Genomic DNA, 22,616 nt, shown 5'->3' on the forward strand with positions numbered 1-22,616 from the left:
AAAGCAAAAATAAACAATAGGACTCCCTCAAAAAAGCTTCTGCAGCACAAAGGAAGCCATCAACAAAATGAAAAGACAAGCTACTGAATGGGAGAAAGTACTTGCAAGTCATATATCTGGTAAGGGGTTAATGTCCAAAATGCATCAAGAACTTATACAACTCATCAGCAAAAAACAAAAAATTTGACTTAAAAATGGGCAGAATGTCTGAACACTCTTCCAAAGAAAATAATGGCCAACAGGTACATGAATAGATGCTAAACATCACTAATCATTAGGGAAATGCAAATCAAAACTTCAATGAGCTATCCTCTCACAACTATCAGAATGGCTTTTCTCAAAAAAAAGTAAATAACAAGCGTTGGCAAGGATATGGAGAAACCTGACTGCCTATGCACAACTGGTGGGAATGTAAATTGTCATAGCCACTATGGAAAACAGCATGAAAGGTCCTCAAGAAGTTAGTTACAAAAACTACCATATAATCTAGCAATTCAACTTATGTATATTTTTCTGAAGAAAATGAAAACACAAATTCAAAAAGATATATGCACCCCTATGTTCACCATAGCATGGTATTATTTACCATAATCAAGACATGGAAATAATCTAAGTGCCCATTGACAAATGAATGGACTACTACTCAGCCATAAAGAAGAATGAAATTTTGCCATTTATAACATGGATGGACCCTGAGGGAACTATGCTAAGTAAAATAAGTCTGACAGAGAAAGACAAATATGGTATGATCCAAGTTCAAAAACCAAGTTCATAGATACAGAGAAAAGACACAGGCAGGGGGGTAACGAGTGGGCAAAATGGGTGAAGGGAATCAAAGGGTATAAACTTTCAGTTATAGAATAAATAAGTCATGTGAATGAAATGTACAGGATGATGATTATAGTTAATACTAATACTGCATATTTGAACGTTGCTAAGAGAATAAATCTTAAAAGTTCTCAGGCACCTGGGTGGCTCAGTGAGTTATGCGTCTGCCTTTGGCTCAGGTCATGATCCCAGGGTCCTGGGATCAAGCCCCGCATCGGGCTCCCTGCTTGGCAGAAAGCCTGCTTCTCCCTCTCCCACTCCCCCTGCTTGTGTTCATGCTCTCATTAGCTCTCTCTCTGTCAAATAAATAAAATCTTTAAAAAAAAAAAATCTTAAAAGTTCTCATAAGAAAAAAAAATCTGTAACTATGTATGGTGATGGATGTTAACTAGACTTACTGTGGTGACCATTTGCAAAATATACAAATACTGAATCATCACTGTACACCTGAAACTAATATAAATTTGTCAATTGTATCTCCATACAAAAAAAAAAAATTTAATTAAAGAAAAAGAAAAATGAGGGAGGGGTGGACTTGAACAGTGAGTTCATGAAAGAAGAAATTAAACGGCCAATAAATATACAAAAAGATGTTCATCCTCTTTAGTAACCAGAAAAAGACAAACTAAGATCACAATGAAATAAATATTTTAAACTTAGTAAAACTGACAAAAATTAGTAAGCCTGATAACACGAAATGCTGAGAGGGATGAGAATCAATGAGACATTTTAAGTACTGATGCTGGAGAATAAACTGATATAAGCACTTTGGAGAACAATATAGAACTACCTTATAAAACTGAATTTCAGCATACTCTATGGGTCCAACAGTTCTACTTTTAGCTTTATACCTAGAAATAGTATTCTTATATGCATTTACCAAGAGACAACAAGAATTTTCATAAGAGCAAAAGTCAAAACAACTTAGTCATCAACTGAAAATAAAATGGATTAATAGACTGCACTATATGCATATAATGGAATAGCATCCAGCAGTGAAAAAGAATGCTCTGTATCTATACCCCCAAACATGGTTGTATCTTGAAAATATTAACACAAAAAACAAGTTCTAGAATATGACATAAAGCATGATACCACTCATAAAATTAACCAAGCAAAACTCAGTGACACATATGGAATTTAAAAATATCAAAAAATACATTTTTTAAAAAAGCAAATGATAAAAAATAAAAACTAGTCATCATTTCTTGGGGGCTGGCAAACAGGGATAGAGGAGAGAAGAAGCACATAGTTGAACATGAGGGATTTTAAAGATTCAAGGTCTTGAGTGGTACGTTCATATGTTCAACACATATTCACTGGATGATTACGCTTTATAATTTATATATACTATGTATCTTCTTTTGTAGTATCATACATAATTTATATATGCTACATATATTCTTCTGTGGTATCAGACATTAGTACATTTTAGGCTAATTTAAAATACATTATGAGAAGAACAACTAACAGAATTAAACTATGCTTCAGTATTCCATAAGATACAAGTATGTATATCTTGAATAACTTCACTATATAAAGAAGGAAATAGTCTAAGAAGTGCAAATTTGTTGTATCCATCTCCTTCTTACTAGTAGAGGTATTACTATTTATGATGTTGATTATAGAAATAGCAATATACAGAGTATACTGTATATTTAGAAAAAATTTAGGATTTTTTTTCTCTTATTCTTCTTACCCCATTTGCAAACATTAACAACTATACAGACAATAGGATTTGCAAAATATAAAAATCATTTTGATGTCCTACATCATTTGTATAATCTTAAGACTATTTGAATGAAAGCTCCAGAAGGGCATTCACTTTTTTATCTGTACCCCTTAGCCTAAAACTGACAATAAATACTTGCTAAATGCAAATGATATTTGACAAATGAATCACTGCATGATTCCAGAATACTTTCTGCCACAACTGCCTCACCTACTAAAGATAGCATAACAGTGCCCTCTTACGGTTCTACTTTATAGTGGAAATAAAGTAACCTACTTTGCTATTCATATTGCATTATTACCTTAAGTATAGTAGAAACTAACCACACTGAAATAATTAATAGTAACATAATTAACATACCAGCTGTAACTTCTAAGGAGAATATGATTCTATAACTACCATCTTTACTTCATTAAGTCAACTCCTCAATATAAAATCTGAAGAATTTTCCAAACTTCATAGTCTGGAGTTTGCCCTTAATCTAAGGAAGCTAAGATAAAGTTAAGTAATTAAAGTCATAAATAATCTCTATGTAAATCATAAGACTCCCCTTACAGATGGTGTACCTTTTCTCAAATACTTAAAGAATCGAAGTATGTTTGTATATATCATTCTAGTTTTTTCATTCAGTATTGATCCTAATATTAATGAAACTACTTTTCACTCAAAGATATGTGATCTCCAGTAAATAATTATATAGCTTCAGCCTTTTAATAGTTGACAGAGTAGAATAGAAACTCATCTCTAATATATACTGTATATTCTTATTTGCGTATGCAGAAAATATGTAACCACAATAAATCTCTTCTATTAGAAGTAGAAATTAAAGACCTCCATTTATAAAATCTAATTCCTAAAATAGAACCATTGTAACTTGTATTAAAAATTCAATTCTATTTTTCAGTTCAGCACTGCTGATCAGTTCACCTGAGCCAACATCTAAAAAATGAAGTAACTAAAGTAATTGGAAAATCCATTGAAAATATCTGCCAGGTATCACAAGTAAGCCTGCCAAGAAAACATAAAAATGTTTTGATATCTGTATACTTTTTCAACTTTTAAAATTTCTACTCTTCTAATAATGCTGGGTATATAATAATATATTTAAAATACTATGAATTATTGCAACTAAGAATTTTAAAAAGGATTTTTTTTTTAAAGATTTTATTTTTACTTTTAAGTAATATCTATACTCGGGATGCTGCGGTGGCTCAGTCAGTTAAGCACCCTTCGGCTCAGGTCATGATCCCAGGGTGCTGGGACTGAGTCCCACATCGGGCTCCTTGCTCAGTGAGAAGCCTGCTTCGCTCTCTGCCTGCCACTTACCCCTGCTTATGCTCTCTTTGAAATAAATAAAATCTTAAAAAATAATAAATTTTTTTAAAAAAGTAATCTCTACACCCAACATGGGGCTCGAACTTATAACCCCAAAATCAAGAGTTACATGCTCTATGGACTGAGCCAGCTATGCCTAGCCCCTTTAAAAAGGAATTTTATTTTATTTTTTAAAGATTTTATTTATTTGACAGAGACACAGTGAGAGAGGGAACATAAGCAAGGGGAGTGGGAAAGGGAGAAGCAGGCTTCCCACTGAGCAGGGAACCTGATGTGGGGCTCCATCCCAGGACCCTGGGAGCCGAAGGCAGACGCTTAACGACTGAGCCACCTAGGCACCCCTAAAAAGGAATTTTAGCATATTACTTTAAATTGTCTCTTTTTAGAAAAAAATTACATACATACTATAATCAGTATTAGAGACAAATAGCAACCAATCCATACCAAAGAATTTTACAACTAGAAAAATGCTTGACATTATCTTGCTCAGCCCCTTCTTTAGCCAATGAAAAAAAAAAAAAAATGAGCCCCAGAGCAGTAAACTGACTTGCAGTGGTCAGATAACTGTTTAGGAATAAACACTAAAACTTTCTAAATCAATAAAATTTCTACATTTCCCTTCAATAAAGTTTAAATCTTTATCTGATTTATGACACAGTAATATTTAAATTATTTGGTTAGATTTGAATTCAGCAAACTGATGGTTTATGATGTCTTAAAACCAGGAAAGAATACACTGGGCTAGTAACTAATTCTAACTCGATCCTTTAAGTCCTTAGCTTCAGGCTCTTTATCTACAAAGTTAATGCTTTATTAGATGATATCTGAGGTTCCTTTCACCTCAGTAATTCTGATTTTTCAATACAAAAGTTGCCTCTGTTACAATGCTCTGAAATTATCTATTAATGGGTAAAACTCCCCTACTAGACTATCATGATCCTTAAGGGCAGGGCACATGTTTTACTCATCATATCCGCCCCAAAGCCAGCACAGTGTCTGGTCAAAAAAACTTTTTTTCACACATAAATTTAATAGGTACATCTTCTAAATCCCTAAGATGAAACATGTTTCACTTATGAAATCCCCAAAGTACAAATAAATGTGTTTCATAACCAAATTATCTATTATGTAAAGATTATGAAAAAACAAAACAATGTTTCTCATTTTCAAATGGTAGTGAATTTCTTGTACCATGTCCAGTCTCGAAGAAGTCTGATCTATGCTTTATGAAGATCATAGAAAGGAAAACTATGAAGAAGAGGTCCTGAATTATGAATTAGATAACTAGCTAAGTAAATAATCCATCTTTAGACAATCAAGAAGTAAATATACAAACACTATCAATCTCAGATGGGCACTGAGAGCAGATGGGCACTGAATGACCATTTATATTCTTTGCTTAGAATTTCAGTGCCTAGAAATAAAAGTAGATGATTTAATAATCAAAAGAGAAATACCGTATGCCTTTTATAAGTATACAGCAAAATATTGTCTCCAAATATGCCATTCAAACTTTGGCTACTTACTTGATGGCCCAAGGACATCTTTGCTATCACCAAGAAGCTTTAAATGCAGGGTAATTGAGCAGCAAACAAATACAATCCAAACCAGGAAGAAGCAAAATGCATCAGGATTGAAGCAGCAGTGAAACAAAAGGACAAGGAAAATAAGCATTAGTTTATAAGTAGAAAGCACATGCACATCAATCCTAATAATCATAATTCACAAGGAATTTCCTTTGCCACACATAAAAAGATTTTGGTTTAAGCATTATCAAATATTTGTTTAAATTTTGGAAAAGAAAGGTGGAAAGACAAAAATGAAATCAACTAAGTATTTTGTTTTGAAAATTATTCAAATCAAAAATTACTTTCAATTTTAACTCAAGGTATGGGTTAGGAGTGGTAAAATTATTTAGAAATGTAAGGGACAGCCCAAAGTTGTTCATTCTTTAAATTTAAATGGTTTAAAAATCTATAACACCCATGCACTATTAAATATTAGTTCTGCATGCCATGAAAGCACTTAACACTACATAGAAATTCAGTCTGTTTCTTCTATAAAAAGAAAGAACATTTAATGAGTGCTTATTATATGCCAAGCATTGTGCGCAGAGCTTTTACAAAGACATCAACAAAGTAGAACAAATTTTTTCTCAAATGGCAAAAAAGAAAAGAGGAATATTGATTAATATTGATTAGAATGATAAACTGATCAGTTTTATTGTCAGACAAATTTTCTTAAGACCCACTAAATATGAAGTGTTAGCACGTGGAGCTACTGGTCATTTGGAAGTACAAAGACCCAATTCTGAAATGAGTAACTTGCAATCAACTAAAAGAAATGGTAAAAGACTACTGACCTTTTGTCTGGTAACTATTTTAACATACAACATTATGCTAAATGTTGCCTACTTATATTATGCTAAATGTTGCCTACAGACAAGTGTTTTGGTCTCCCTTGGTAGAAACAGAGTCCTTAGCTTTCTTTCATTCCAAATACCAAGTATAGTAACATCAAAACTAAAGTTACAACAAAAATAAAAAATTCCCACTGATTACATTATTGCTTGCTTTTTATTTAAAGGGAATGAAGGAATCTTAATTACCTGTGACCAAAAAGAAGGGTAGTTGTTTGTTTTGCCTCCTTCAGAAAAATCTTGGCCCTGTTGCTTCCCTAATGCTCAAAATTGTGTTTTAATTCCTTTAAAGGTATTTGCTCTAGTCATTTTTCTGTAGTTGCCCATTCTATAAACTGCTATCAGCTTCACAAACTAAAAAAATACAGCTGTAATGACAATGAACTAATTGTGCCCAAATCCTTATTACTGATGGCCATGTTACCACAACTAGCAAACATGTGGGAAAAGATTGAAGTATTTGTGGCAGGAGATCTCTACAAAGGCTCCAGTGATCCCCATGTCTTTGTGTAGAATCCCCTCTCTTTGAGAGTATTCTGGACTCACTGAATCACTTCTAATAAATAGAATATGGCAGAAATGAACGGACATCACTTCCAAGATTACACAGTAAAAAGACTATGATCTCCATCTTATTTATAGTCTCTTGCTTTCCCTAGGGAAAGCCAACTGCAGAGTCATGAGGCAGCCTTGTAGGTAGGCCCATGAGCTGAAGGAATGATGTGTCAACAACTACTACTTGAGTTTGTAAATAAATCTCCTGCCTTCGTCCTCCTTGCCCTCCCATCCACCCAGTCAAGCTTTCAGATGAGATTGCAGCACACACCCTCCCCAGTAGCTTGACTGCAACCATTTGAGAGATTTTGAGCCAGAGACATCTCATAAACTGCTCTTGGATTCCTGATCCATAGAAATAATAAATAACAAATACTTCTTGTTTTATACCACTTAATTTTTGGATAATTTGTTATGTACCAATAAATAACTAATATGATACTGGAAAATGGAAAGAAGGAAAATGACAGAGTCAACCATGGTAAACTTGACAAATATTTCATAGACATTCTCTAAAAATATCTTTTTATAATGGTATGAATAATTACTCATTTCCCTAGATTTACCAGTAAATCTGAATTTCTTGAAGGAGAACAACAGTTCTAACCATATATGCACAGTTGGGACTATTTAATTTCACAGGGGCCAGTCATTTTTGAAGGTTTTTTTAGTTGGTCTTCTATTTAGGATAAACGATTAAGTTCACTTTCATCATACATATTCTCAAATTTTGTTAATTAACAGCATTATATCAACTTCTTTACAGCTGTACTCCTTGCGTGTTTGCTCCCAGAAAATAATCCCTAGCATATACAGCAACTTCTGATATTTGTTTCAAATTATGCTTCCAACATAACTTCAAGCATGTTTGTCATATAAATCTGATCCTATTAATCTAATTTTTTTCATATTGAGACACTGAAGAATCAAAATAAACACTATTCATATCACTGATTGATCCATCCAAATATTTATGAGTACCTACTATATAGACAGGTATCATTTCAGGCACCCAAGGGATATAGCAGTGAACAAAGAACAAAAAAGACAAAAATTTTGCCCTTTGTGGTAGTCATGTTCAATGGGAGAGATGAACAATAACATACTGAACAAGTAAAAACTTGCTGCATATTATATAGTATAAATACTGAGGAAAAAATAAGCCAAGAACGAGGACACATAAAAGGTTAAGGAAGAAAGGGGCGTCTGGGTGGCTCAGTCGTTAAGCGTCTGCCTTCGGCTCAGGTCATGGTCCCGGGGTCCTGGGATCGAGCCCCGCGTCGGGCTCCCTGCTCAGCAGGGAGTCTGCTTCTGCCTCTCCCACTCCCCCTGCTTGTGTTCCCTCTCTCGCTGTGTCTCTCTCTGTCAAAATAAATAAATAAAATCTTAAAAAAAAAAGGTTAAGGAAGAGGGAGTTATAATTTAAGACAGGGTGGCCTAAGAAGACTTCTCTACAGAATTGACTGAAAAAAATGAGGAAGTTTACCCTAAGGACATGAAGGGGAAGAGTACTCTAGGCGGAGGGAGGAACAAGTGTGGGGTGGAGGACTGGGATGGGAGCAAGTGTGGAGGGCTTGGAGGACAGTAAAAAGTCCAGAGAGGCTGGAATACAATACAACTAGGAGAGTAGTAGGAAATGAAGTCAAAGAAGTAAATGGGTGCCAGGTTATGTAGGACCTCGTCAGGACTTTGGCTTTATTCTGAATGAGATGGAGAGCCACTGGATTTCTGAGAAAAGGAGTGACATAATCCGATGATGTTTTAACAGGACTGTTCTGGCCGCTATACGGAGAGTGGACTCGAGGGACAGGGGTGCACTCTGTTAGGGAGTTACTGCAGTAATCTAGGGGGAGGAAGACTTGGACGCGGGTGGTGGCAGTGAGGCTGAGAGGAAGTAGCTGAGTTCTGAATATATTTTAAAAGTAGAGCCAAGAGGGTTTCCAAACAGACCAAGTACGAAGTTTTGTTTTTTTTTTTAAAAAGAGGAATCAAAATGATAAGTGTTGGGATCTGAGCACCTGGAAGGATGAAACTGCATTGTCTGAGATGGAAAGGACAATGAGAGGGTTTAGTTTACAGAAAGAAACAGAAGTGCTAAATTTGAGATAGGTTAGGTCTGAAATGTCTGTTCGACATCCACGTCAAAACGTCAAGTAGGCAATTGGACATACACACCTGTACAGAGAAAGGTTCAGGTTTGTAAGAAACAGTATAAATTATGGTATGTGACAGTTAAGATATATGATCTGAGTGGCTAATCACAGGAGACTAAAAAATGCAACAGAAAAAAGAACAGGGACCAGAAACCATACATTATAATGGAACAACAGAACTAAGAATTAAGCTGAAACACTCTAAATAAAAGTGGAAATACAATAAAAAAAAAAAAAGAAGCAAGACTTCAGACACCTTCCCCAGAACGTTGTGGATTAAAGGCACTTAACAGGTATACAAGTGAAATTATCATCCCAGAGTTGCCTGTAAGTAATGCCAATGGGAAATGGGATATAAGTAATTGAAGATTATATATTAATTTTACCAAGTAACTTATATCACTTGTGTACATGGCTAAATTGCATACTACACTTCTTACTTTTACTGCTTTTTAGGACCTGGGCCTAATCTGCACAGTTCTATGTTGTATAACACATAAATAAAGACAATGTGAAATTATTGATGTGGAAACAGTCTACACAAGTACCTTGTAAGATAGTTTAAAAAATAAAAAGCTAACCAACTCTTCTTGGCCTTTGTTAGAGAACCAAAATACTACTTTCTTAGAAACTCAAAGAATCCAGGAACTTTACCTCAGCTTGTTCAAAAAAAGACCATTAAAGATATGATGGAAACATTTTCCCTAACTGAATAACAACATATTTATCATTATCCCTTCAAAAATGTCCACACAGTCATTTCAACAAGTGATAAAATAATAGCAACACGCCTAGAGTTTTTCTATTTATTATTAGCATACTATTAACAATTTTAACTAAAAGTATGAAATATAGCCATTACCTAAATCTTTACTGAATTTAGTCTACAAATCTCAGGAAAAGAGCATTATGCAAAAATGGGATTTTATTTAATGTACTTCTAAATATTTGTCACGCCATCCATAATTAGCATAAAACTCGCCAACTTTCAGAAGTGTAAAGGAATAGGTAGAAGTTCATAATCCCACCCTTCATCCTGGGAAACCCCTTAGTCATAAGCAATTCAGGACAGATGACCACCTTGTAACACAGAAACAATCCCATAAGAGCTATAGCTTGATTCCATTGCCTTAAGCACAGCACCTCACTCTTAACATACATATCAATTTGACTTAAGCCATCTTTTGAGCTTAAGCCAAAGCACAAACAGCTTTGATACAACTTGAAAATAAAGTTTCAAGCAAGTTGCACCTCTTCCCCCATCATAGTTGATCAAGTTGTATTCATAGAAGCAATCCTTCTGCAGCTGGCTCTCAGAAGCCACAATCTGGAAGGAGGATTATATAAAACATCCCAAGAGTGCTCTGTTTAGTGTTATCTTTGGCCCTTAAGAGTAAGAGTCTTCAGTGAGAGATCTAAAACACATCTGAGATTTGTTTATTCTTCCTATAGGAGTCCTCTTTCTACATTCAACTGAACTTTTCGTATTTTTGCAATCAAATGCAAAACACACACTGTGTACATTTTATCCCTCAGTTTTACAGGAGATATTTTATGGAAATATTTTTCTAGGAACTAGAGTTTATCACTGTTAGAGAATATTAACTGGCCTGCCAGGCAGTTATTTTAAAATAACCTAATCAGACTTTTGTTTCAGCAAATGCACTTCTAGGAATGTACACTAAAGTGATCATCCAAAATAATTTAAAAAGATGTGACCATAGATATTTATCACATCACTTACAGTAATCTAAAACAGTAATTATTAAATACATTCATACAATGAAATACTATGTAGCCATTGAAGTGTTTTTTTTCCCACTGACTGAACATCATTCATTATACACTGACTTTTAAAAATAGGCTATAAAAAGTTTGTATGGACTCCATTTTTATAAAATTCCATATGTAAGACATATACATATGAAGAAACTTAGTAAAGAGGCCACCAGAATATTAAAAGTGGTTGCCCCTAGAAGGTAGAATTTTATTTATTATATTCTCTGTATTGTTTAAATATGCCATTGGTATGCATTATTTTTACAGTAAAAAAAAAATTACATTCACATTTTAGAAAAAAATGAAAACATTTTTAAAGTGATCTTTTCAATCTACATGAATTACTTAGTATAATGGCATAATCATCTATGATAAAATACAGTGAAAAATATATTTTAAGAATCCAACTCGAAATCCTCAAAAAATACAAAAATGTTAACATTCCAAACATAGCACCATATATTACTCACTGTCTCTTGAACTTCAGCAACTTCTGAATATGGCAAGATCTAAAAAAAAAACAAATTTTCTCAGGAGTGATTTAATGTCAAATACTTGAATCTGAATTTAGAGAGCATCCAGTGTATAAATGAATTAAGTGGTGCATTAATCTTTTAAGCAGCAGCAAAAAAAAAAAAAAAAGTACAATAATACATTTACACTGGAAACTAAATCCTTTCCAAAAGAAAAAACAAAAAACAAAAATCTCTGAGGCTTCAGGAAATTCCAGTCAATCTGCCAATCTGTGAAGTCCTCTCTGGCATGCTCTGGGGCTTTTTCACAGTTCTTATCCTCCCTGCATTTATTTAATTCTATCAGCCTTTTCCCCATGTAAACTTTCTCCTCTCTTGGTTTCTGAAGTACTCTACTCCTCTGCCTTCCCTTCTCCTGTTTTCCTGGCTCCACTCTGTCTTCTCATTAAGTGAGTGGCCATAACCAGCGCTCAGTCCTCAGCTGTTTGTTTTTTTCCTCTATCTGCTCCTTTCCTGCAGATTGCATTCATGCTCAAGGCATACTTATTACCTTCATTCAGACGACTTCCAAGTCCTACCCTATCTCCAAAACTTCACTCCAAAACATCGGTACCTGTATGTTCAGACATTATTGCAAATTAACTTCTGGTTCTAAAATTCTCTAAACAAAGGAAGGGCTCTAAGCTGGCTTTAGAAAGCATCTTTAAGTCAAAAACAGCACTCAGTAGCTTCTCTCAGAAATCAGGTTCCATGGCAATTTGCCCAAGTCTTTCAATGGTAGCTTCTTTCTTTCACTCAGACCTAAACCCTTGAGTCATCTCAGACTCTTTCCCCCCAACATCTCATGAAGTCCTTAAGTTCTGATGATTTTTACATAGACAATGTCTACCTCACATCTGGTCCTTTCTTTCAATTCTCATTAATACTATTACCTAGGCCAGACCCACATCACCTCATTTCTCATCTACCTTTCAATAGATGTCCCTGCATTAAGTCTCACCTCACTCATTCATTCACTCTGCTAGGTACTGGAATTCAAAAACACAATAAAGACCCGGTCCCTACTGCCAACAAGATGACCATATATTAGGGGCGCCTGGGTGGCTCAGTCATTAAGCGTTTGCCTTTGGCTCAAGTCATGATCCCAGGGTTCTGGATTGAGCCCATCAGGCTCCCTGCTCAGCGGGAAGCCTGCTTCTCCCTCTCCCACTCCCCCTGCTTGTGTTCCCTCTCTCGCTGTGTCTCTGTCAAATAAATAAATAAAATCTTTAAAAAAAATGACCATATATTAAAGACTGTAGGTACTGTAATTTATGTGACATTGAGGTAAGTTATCTCGTCTACCCAGTATTAGTCATTCTTCAAGCTAGTGTCGTCATTAGCAAGTTATTGAACTCTGAGATTTTCTTCTCTGTGAATATGTAATTATAAATGTTACAACTTTCCAGAATCATTGTGAGGCTTAATAATAGTTTACATGGGGCCCCTGGGTGGATCAGTTGGTTAAGCGACTGCCTTCGGCTCAGGTCATGATCCTGGAGTCCCGAGATCGAGTCCCACATCGGGCTCCCTGCTCAGCGGGGAGTCTGCTTCTCCCTCTGACCCTCCCCCCTCTCATGCTCTATCTCATTCTCTCTCTCAAATAAATAAAATCTTTAAAAAAATTTTAAAATAATAGTTTACATGAATGGTACAGTTTACATGAGTGTACTTTATAGATTTTTTTTTTTTAAAGCAGTATGTAGACATAAGGCAGGATTACTTAGGAATGCAACAAATGACAAAGACGAAGAAAAAAACCAAGAACTTAATTTACCAAATTAATTCCATAAACTATCACATTGGCCATGTTACTCCTCCACTTAAAAACATTTGATAGTACCCATTCTTTAGAAAATAAGCCTCAAACCCTGATATTTAAATTGTCTACAGCATGGACCAATTATTCATGCCACAGAGGTGTTCTGATCCCCCATGAGATAGCTCTGAAACTTACCTAAATTCTCTGTCTAGTAAAATTGATTGCGCTCAGAGTGATCTGCAATTTTCTCCCTTTCTTTTTGCTTCCCTTCAATACCTTGAAAGTTCCCTGACCTTGAAGGCTCAACTCAAATCGCCAATTCTGCTACCACAGTTCAAGATAAAACTCTGACTTCCTAACATCAGTTCTTTGGTAATACATAATCAGTTGTCTCAAAGTATTTTCTCTATTGCTATCACAAATAAAAAATGAATCTTTATTTAACTTTTCCCTAATATTATAATGATCTAGTACACTGCTATCAAATAGAACTTCTTCAATGCTAGAAATAGTTTATATCTACACTATCCAATAGAGTAGCTACTAACTACATGTAGCTGTTAAATTCTTGAAATGTGGCTAAACTGAGAAGCTAATTTATTTAAATGTAAATTAGTCATAAGCAGCTATACTATTAAATATTTCAAGTCTAGCCAACCTTAGTTTTCCCAGCTAAACCTCACTGACCACTCTTTAGGACTGGCCACCACTAATCACTCCTTTTCTCAAAACTCTCTCTCCTTCCCCAGTTAACAAGTTATTTTCTCTCCTTCCCTCTCATTGCTTGGCTCCCTTCCCCTTCTGCCCCTGCACCCCAGGTTGAATTCTAGAATCTCTTTTGTCCCCATTCAACATGATTTCCCCAGATGATTCCATTGACTTAATTTTTAAATGGGCTCTATTCACTAACAACTCCCCAAATTAGTTTCCCACCTTAATCTCTCCTGAGCTCCAGCTCCCTAAAGGTTTCCCAATCACCCTCCTGCTGGACTCATTCTTCTTATCTCAGATAAAATATCACATCTTCGATGAGGGATTTCCTGACCTCTCACACCAGGTAAAACAAAGGGATACTACATCTGTGCTGTCACTGCATCCTTCTATCAGGCAGAACTGAGGGGAGAGCCCACAGAGTTCAATGCACTCCTAGGGACATTGCCCCTGCACCACACCGTTTTCCTGACTGAGGAGGTGAAAGACCCCTAACTCACCTTTCCCACAAACCTCAACACTTACAGCCTAACCACCACAGTCTGCCTAATAGACCTGCAAGCTCCACACTGGCTCTTATCCTTTAGACTCTGTTCAAAAGTAATTTCATCAGGAGCGCCTGTGTAGCTCAGTTAAGCATCGGACTCTTGATTTCAGCTCAGGTTATGATCTCAGGGTGATGAGATGGAGCCCCACATGGGGCTCTATGCTGGGCATGGAGACTGCTTAAGATTCTCTCTTGGGGCGCCTGGGTGGCTCAGTTGGCTTCAGTGTCTGCCTTGGGCTCAGGTCATGATCTCAGGGTCCTGGGATTGAGCCCGACGCAGTAGGGAGTCTGCTTCTCCTTCTCCCTCTACATTCCTGTTTGTGTACTAACAAATAAAATCTTTAAAAAAAAAAAATTCTTTCTCTCCATCTGCCCCACCCCCCACTCTAAAAAAAAAAAGGTAACTTCATCAGAAGACTTCCATAGTATTCCCAGGAAATAGCAACATCCATCCCCTATTCCGGATTCTCTATACATCTTACCCTGCTTTATTTTTCATCACAACAATCACCACTTAACGTATATATTTATGTACTTTTTTTGTCTTCCTCCACTGTAATGTTCTCCACTGAAGTAGGAACTTAGTTTGTTTTGGTCACTGTTGTATCCCTTAAGACTAGAACAGAGCCTGGCACATAGTAGGCAATCAACAAATACTGAATGACAAATGCATGAACGAAAAAAAGGTTTAGTCATTATTATAACTCTAATACCTAGAAAAGAATTTCTTATGTGTAATTCGCTGAGTTTCTCTGTTTATGAAATGAATTGGTTTAAATTCTCTAACAGCAAAAAAAAAAGTCTTACCCATCTTTGTATTTTCTAAACCTTAACATTCTGCAATGCTTAACATAGATACACAAAGAACTAATATGGACTTGAATTCTGAAATCTGAGTTCTAAGCCTAGCTCTCTCAGTATTCCCTGGGTAAACCTGAATAAATATCCTGAATTTAGCTTTTTTATTTACTCATAAGATCTGTTACAGTCCTAAAATTCTGTTATAACAACAATTCAACATAGAAAATTACCTCAATACCTGAGAACATCTTTAGTTGTAATGTAAAGCATATTCATATTTTCTTCCACTATTAGTCTCTGGCTATCATACACCCAAATTCCTTTGTTAGGAATTCCCCAATCATTTTTCTTAAATAATTCTGTCCTTCATAAATAACACTGTTAGATTCACCACCTGTTTTGGTAAGGGAGCCTAAGTTATATTTCTTCTGGTAATGGTGGTCTCTTGCCATGATGAAAGCAACTTCCTTCATCAAGGACTTCATATACAAGGGAAGTTCAAAATCAATTGTCAGTTGTAACTAATGTCATGCATCTGGTGAGACTGCTGGTGAAGTCTGTAGTTATGAAACAAGAAAAAAGTGACCTGTCCATTAAAAGAATTAAACCTTGGCCTTTGACCTCATTAACATTCTCCTCTACATCTGACCTAACCATCTTTACTCACCTGATAAGCACAACAGAAACCATGTAATCACATCACAATCATGCCAGGTTAGATATGACAACTGATTCTAGGAGACTGCTCATATACAAAAATATTTCAGTGTATGATGCTTAATCTTATGATCTACTTAAATAACTTTGATATTCAGTCTGAAATAAGAGTTATGTTACTTGGAATTTGATTTTGGCCAATTCCTTACACAGATACATAAGCCCACATTCTATACTGAATCCTGACCAGGATCTAAATTAAGACATAAGGACTGTATAACAAATACCTTCTTTCCTTCTAGAGTTCTCTTATTAACAAATCACTGATTAGCATATCATGTTGTTCAGTATCAAGCCACAGGAAAGACTGCTAATATTATGGAAACATCAACTTCCATGACTCAGAATATCTACCACACATAAAAATGCAGTTAACAACTGTTCAACTACATACTGCCTAAACGCCAAAATATTCACCCCAGATAGAAAAATCTAAATTAGTTATAGGAGAACAAAGCTTTGAGTTAAATAAAATAGATCATGTATCACATACTTTTCAAAGTATGCATTACACTAGGTAATGCACATAAAAATTTTAAAAGGCTGGGTATGACATAGATCAATTTATAATATAAAAACATTAGCCTTTACATTCAATGACAAGAATAACAAAATTAGAGTACGTATATTTAAATCCTAACATGGCCCACTGATTAGCTATGTGATCTTAGAAAAATTACTAACTCTCTGAGAGTCTTGGTTTCTTCATCTCTAAAAACAGAGTAATACCTACCCCCACAGTATTATGGAGATTAAATGGAAAATATGTGAGACACAGAGCCAAGATCACGACATATAGTAAATGTGCAAGTTTTTTTGTTTTTTTCTCTCCATACTAATAAATTAACCCAAATATGAAAAATGCAAATTCTAAAAATCTAGGGAAAAAAAAATCCAAAAGGGACATATTTTCTATTCAGCTATTACTACCCTATAGGTTTTAACTGCCTTCTACCTAGATTACACAACTGCATGCTAACTTGTTCCCTGGGCTAATTGCCTCTATTTCTATAGTTCTCAACTTTGGCCACGCATTAAAATCACCTGGGACACTTTTAAAAACTAATGATGTCTGCATCTCACCCTCTGAGACTCTAATTCAATTGAATAGGGGTGCAACCTGGGCACTGGGATTTTTCAAGACACCTCAGAGATAGTTCTATAATGTTCATCTGGTTGTCCCCACAATATTCCATAATTCTGCCAAAATCATTTTCCCAAGTCACAACTCTCAATAGGTTGTTTCTTGCCTCCAAAAAAAAAACAAGAACAAAAAATTCAATGGTTTGACATTACCTTAAAAACAAAAATTTCAAACTGTAAAAATAGTATTCCAGGATCTGTATATTCTGATTCTAACTTGGTTGAGACGTAGTATAGGAAAATAATTAAAGCTTGGCCTACGGAGCCAAAATGTATCCCAGTTCTGCCACTTACTAGTTGTATGACCCTGAGCAACTTATCATTTCTGTGTTCTATTAAATGAGGGTAATACTACTATCTCATAAGATTATTAGACAATTACATGAGTTTCCCTCAAAAGCACTTAGAATAGCTTCTGGCACATGACAGAAATTTAACAAATGTTAGTTGCTATTCATTTCTTATAGTTTTATTTTCTTGAAAAAAAAAAAAGACCTTTTATTTATTTATTTGAGAGAGGGAGCACAAGCAGAGGGAAGAGGCAGAGGGAGAAGCAGGCTTCCCACCGAGCAGGGAGCCCAATGTGGGGCTTGATCCCAGGACCCGGGGATCATGACCTAAGCCGAAGGCAGATGCTTAACTGACTGAGCCACCCAGGCGCCCCATCTTATCGTTTTATTTTCTACCAAACAAGCAGCAAACAATATTGTCTGTGAGACCTAAAATCAAGTTAAGGTACCATGCGCATAAATGAGCTCTATGAAGATAGGTTAGTTTTCTAAACTCGATAAATGTTTGACCAAAAGTAAAATTAAATTTTATGGGGGCGCCTGGGTGGCTCAGTCGTTAAGCGTCTGCCTTCGGCTCAGGTCATGATCTGAGGGTCCTGGGATCGAGTCCCACATCGGGCTCCCTGCTCAGCAGGAGGCCTGCTTCTTCCTCTCCCACTCCCCCTGCTTGTGTTCCCTCTCTCACCGTCTCTCTGTCAAATAAATAAATAAATAAAATCTTTAAAAAAAATAAATTTTATGTGTACACAATACACATAAATTCATTTCCCCTCCCATTTTTTTTTTTTTTTTTTTGCGTACCATTGCTGTTGTTTTCACCATATTAAACTTAAGGTGACTTCTGAAGTAGACTTAAGTTAATGAAAACCTACTAAGGTGATCTGAGGTCTGGATAAAAATCTCTTAATTGCTCTATTCTCTAAAATAGCTGAACAGGTAGAGATTTTCTTGAACTTTTAATCAAATTTTATCTTCATGTATCTCTAACATGCTAAAGTTCTAATCCTTCACATTCTAATCTGAGATTTGATAGGACTCATTTTATTTTCTAAAAAAACAAAGAAATTTAAGATTCTTAATGCACATAATTTTAATTAAGAGTTAAATGTAGAGGGGCATCCGGGTTGGCTTAGTCTGTTAAGAGACTGCCTTCTGCTCAGGTCATGATCCTGGGGTCCTGGGATGGAGCCCCACGTGGGGCTCCCTGCTGAGTGGGGAGTCTGCTTCTCCTCCCTCTGCCCTTCCCACTACTCATGCACTCGCACATGCTCTCTCAAATAAATAAATAAAATCTTAAAAAATAAAGTTAAATGTAGAGCAGTGGCTTTAATGATATTCTGTTTATAAAAGAATGTCTTAAAACTTAGGAGAAACAGCAAGTAAAAACATTCATGAAAAATCTTCAATCCATACTTTTAAAACTCGAATGATTGCAGTATTTATGGATATTAAAAGAAATAATAAAATTTTGAAGCCAGTTTTTGGCTTCAAAGTCTAGTTTAGCAAAACAAATAGCTTTCTATTGGATAAATGACATAAACTATTTACTTGGGAGTTAATGGCCTTAATAGTTCTACTTTTGATGTTTATACTATTGGGCATGTCAAGCTGCCAAAGATTTTAATAGGAATGAACTGTTAAACAGTGCTGCTGTTCTTTTGATTTTTTGGTCCCCTTTCAGCCACCACCTCAGCCATTCTACAGAGAGAGAACACAAAGCCAAAAAGAAAGTAACCAATTTCTTTTAAAAATGGGAACTGAGTTATTTACTAGTGAAATAACTAATACTCTCCCTGAACCTATTTTTAAAGATGGGTGGACGGCAAGCAACCTCAGACCAGAAAGAGAGTACAGTACCACAGATGGAGGAAAGTGCTGAGGGTAGGAGGGAGGGTTGGAAGTCATCATTCTGTGCCCTTTTTTTCTCAGTGATACTGGACAATCATTGCCCACCCTGTCTTCACTACCAGGGTAGAACATGATTTAATACCAACTAGAAACATTAAACATGGTTCTAAACACTTTGTTTTTAAACTGTAGATGGCTCAGGCGGTTAAGCATCCGACTCTTCATCTCAGTTCAGGCCTTGATCTCAGGGTTGTGAGTTCAAGTCCCACACTGGGCTCCAGTACTTAAAAATAAACAGAAAGAATAGAATAGAATAGAATAGAATAGAATAGAATAGAATAGAATAGAATAGAATAGAATAGAATAGAACAGTGTGTATGTCCAGCTGCAGTATCACAGGCAAAGAGGATGACCACTATCTCTCACCGCCCTTTTCCCCAAATGAGCTAAGTGATTACAACTAGGGAGGCAGCTTGTGGCTATGAGCTATGCTCAGAGCAGATATACAAAAAAGTTCCCTAAGAAACAATATTTTGGTGGGAGGGCAAATGAGAAATGATGAAGCAATGATTTTAAGAGATTCTCTACTCTATGACATACATTCCCTAGATCAACCAAAAGAGTCCCTAGGCTCTTTCTATTCTATCTAGGACAGTTATCAATCAGACAAAGCAATTAATATTCCCAAGAGAATATTATTTCCAAGGAAGTACAACCTCATAAACAAATAATTAATATCCTAAGGGGTCCAAATGCTATAAAGAAAACAAACTGAAGAATCTCAGCTGGAGATAAAATTAGTGAACCAAACTCATCAAAAACTTACCATAATAAATATGCTCAAAAAGATCTGAGAGGATATTGTAAAAATGAAGTATGACCAAACATTCAAAGAGAAAACAGCTAGTAATACTGGGTATAAAAACATTATGATGAAACAAAGTATACAGCAGGTTTGAACAGCAAAACAAATAAAATACAATAATAAATTAGTGAGCAGGAAGAGTGATGAAGGAATTCATCAAGAAGGCATAACACAAAGAAAAGAAGGAAAACATGAGAGATAAAAGATAGAAGTGAAAGTGCCACATTCCCCAAACAGGAGACCCCCTAAAGAGGACATGATGTATTCTAAAAAGTAACAAAATAGTAAATCTTAAATGATTTTGAAAATTACACACAACAGATTCATTTCTGGAAAACTATAAAAGACTATAAACACTCCACCAACTTTCACCTGCAGGCATACATACACAAAACCATAGTCCTAACTGTATAAGGACTGGAAAGAAATAAACTATTATTTGCAGATGATACGAATCAGACAAAACATTAAAACTCATAAAGACAAAATAGGTAAGCATTCAACCAATACCTGTAAATGTCAAAATGAAAACAGAAACAAAACAAAAACAAAAACTCCTTGAAAAATATAGATCATAATGCCAGGTACAATTTTATAATAGTCAAATTTTATCTTGATCATCACTCCCTCACTGCCGAAGGCCCTATCAATTCTTCTTTCTACTCTGTCCCCACCCCCCATCACCTTCTGGATCCCTCTTTTCATATCAGGTAGCTATAAATTATTCTTCCTTAAAGTGTTAATTGCTAAAGGCTTCAGGAATTTTCAAACTTTTGGGTCTCCAGATTCCTTCACTATCCCAGAAACTACTGAAGCCTCCAAAGAGCTGCTGTTTAATGTGGATTATACCTACTGATATTTGCCCTATTATAAATTAAAAATGAGAAACTATTTCAGCCACGTAATCGAAGTCAACATCAGAAATGACAAGTCAGGTTGACAGTATATACCCTTGGCAACGATGTGATAAAATGGCATTTTACCTTTGTGGTCTCTTCCCCAAAACCCGTAAGGACCAGTCTAATCAGAGAAAAACAGACAAATCTCAATTGAAGGACATTGTGCAAAATATCTAACCAGTACTCCTCAAAATTGTCAAGGTCATCAAAAACAAGGAAATCACAGTCAAGAGGACCCTAAGGAAATATGACTGCTAAATGTAATGTGCTATTCCAGATGAGATCCTGGGACAGAAAAGGACAACAGGCAAAAACTTAAGGAAATCTGAATCAAGTATGGACTTTAGTTAATAATGTATCAACCTTGATTCATTAATTTTATCAAATGTACCATAAATGTGTTAATAATAGGGGAAATTGAGTACAAAGTATATAGGAATGCTATAATTAGCCAGGAGATTGATGACATCATCACCTCATGTAGTCTCTGGAATAGTGCACTGTACACTCAGAGAATGACAAATGGGGCAAATAACACCAAATACCATTAAATGGAGAAGCTCTCCAAGCATAATGGAAATACAAAAGATTTCTGGCTTAGGATTCTGCTGATGTACTGTATAGATCACTGGCTATTTTTCTTTTTCAAAGCTAACTCTTGGGCACCTGGGTGGCTCAGTAGGTTAAGCATCTGCCTTTGGTTCAGGTCGTGAAATCAGGGTCCTAGGATTGAGTCCCGCACTGGGCTCCCTGCTGCTTTTCCCTCTCCCTCCACCCCTCCCCCAGCTTATGCTAATAAATAAATGAAATCTTAATTTAAAAAAAAGCTTTTTTCAATTCCCATTAGAGTTTATTAGAGTCCCATTATATATCTGCAAATTTTTTACATATTATTCAAGCTTCTAATAAGAACATTTAACAAGCCAAAAAAATGAAGTTATAGTAAGATAGAATCGAAGTATCCATATAATAAGAAATAACTGAGTATTATTTTCCCACTTGGGAAGTTCAAACATTACAAATATTTAGCTACTACTAACCTGTAACGTTCATAAGTTAAAGAAGATAATAAATCATAAAGTATTTTGTCAAATTGTTTTATCCTTTTAAAAAATGTCTCCCTTTAGGAGAAGGTTCAATAAAGTTGTAAAATGGCAAAAAGATTAATAGTCTAGAGGACAAAATATAGATGGGTTGGTTTGTGTGAAAGGTAGGGACTAGTCACAGTTATTCTCTCCAGCCCCCATTTTTGTAAGCCAGTTAGGATATTAATTTATACCCTTAGTGAACTAACATACCTACACAATGATCACCAATGGCTGCTATTATCACAAGAAGAGAGACAGACATTATATCCCTCCTGATGGTAATACACAACACCCTCAATAAAGTATACTTGTCAAAAAAGAGTTTGAGCAAGTCTAACTCTAATGACCAACTTGCAAGAAATATAAGTGACTGAAGAACACATTAAATAATCACCATGGGGGAAAATCCAGATTGCAGGAAATTCTACCAGACAAACTACCTTATTTATTTCAATACACTGAAAAGGAAAAATTAAAAACAGATACAAGATAGACTTAAAAGATTAAAAAAGACCTCAATAACTTATCAACCAAGGCCAACATAAGGATTATAAAAAATAATATTTATGAGACAATCAGGGAAATTTAAGCATTGACTAGTTACTTGATTAAAGAATAAGTCATTTTTAGGA

General features: G+C 35.4%; 1 protein-coding gene across 7 annotated transcripts in view; it reads right to left on the reverse strand.

The window, feature by feature from the left end:
• OSBPL8 (oxysterol binding protein like 8) overlaps positions 1-22,616 on the reverse strand; it is a 160,146-nt gene that overhangs the window by 83,299 nt on the left and 54,231 nt on the right. For 3 of the 7 annotated variants that reach the window (XM_028105402.2, XM_028105403.2, XM_088025277.1), the window contains 2 exons: positions 11,272-11,310; positions 5,422-5,458 (listed from right to left, as the gene is read on the reverse strand). The exons of 2 other annotated variants lie outside the window; for them this stretch is intronic. In XM_028105402.2, the coding sequence (XP_027961203.1) occupies positions 5,422-5,458; positions 11,272-11,310 (76 nt within the window). The remainder of the gene's footprint in view (positions 1-5,421; positions 5,459-11,271; positions 11,311-22,616) is intronic. 2 more of the 7 variants (XM_028105400.2, XM_088025279.1) reach the window with 2 other exon arrangements.

This window comes from Eumetopias jubatus, unplaced genomic scaffold (assembly GCF_037043125.1).
Source record: "Eumetopias jubatus isolate StellerSeaLion01/CBP00866 unplaced genomic scaffold, mEumJub1_p1.0 scaffold_8, whole genome shotgun sequence".
Classification (NCBI taxonomy): Eukaryota; Metazoa; Chordata; class Mammalia; order Carnivora; family Otariidae; genus Eumetopias; species Eumetopias jubatus.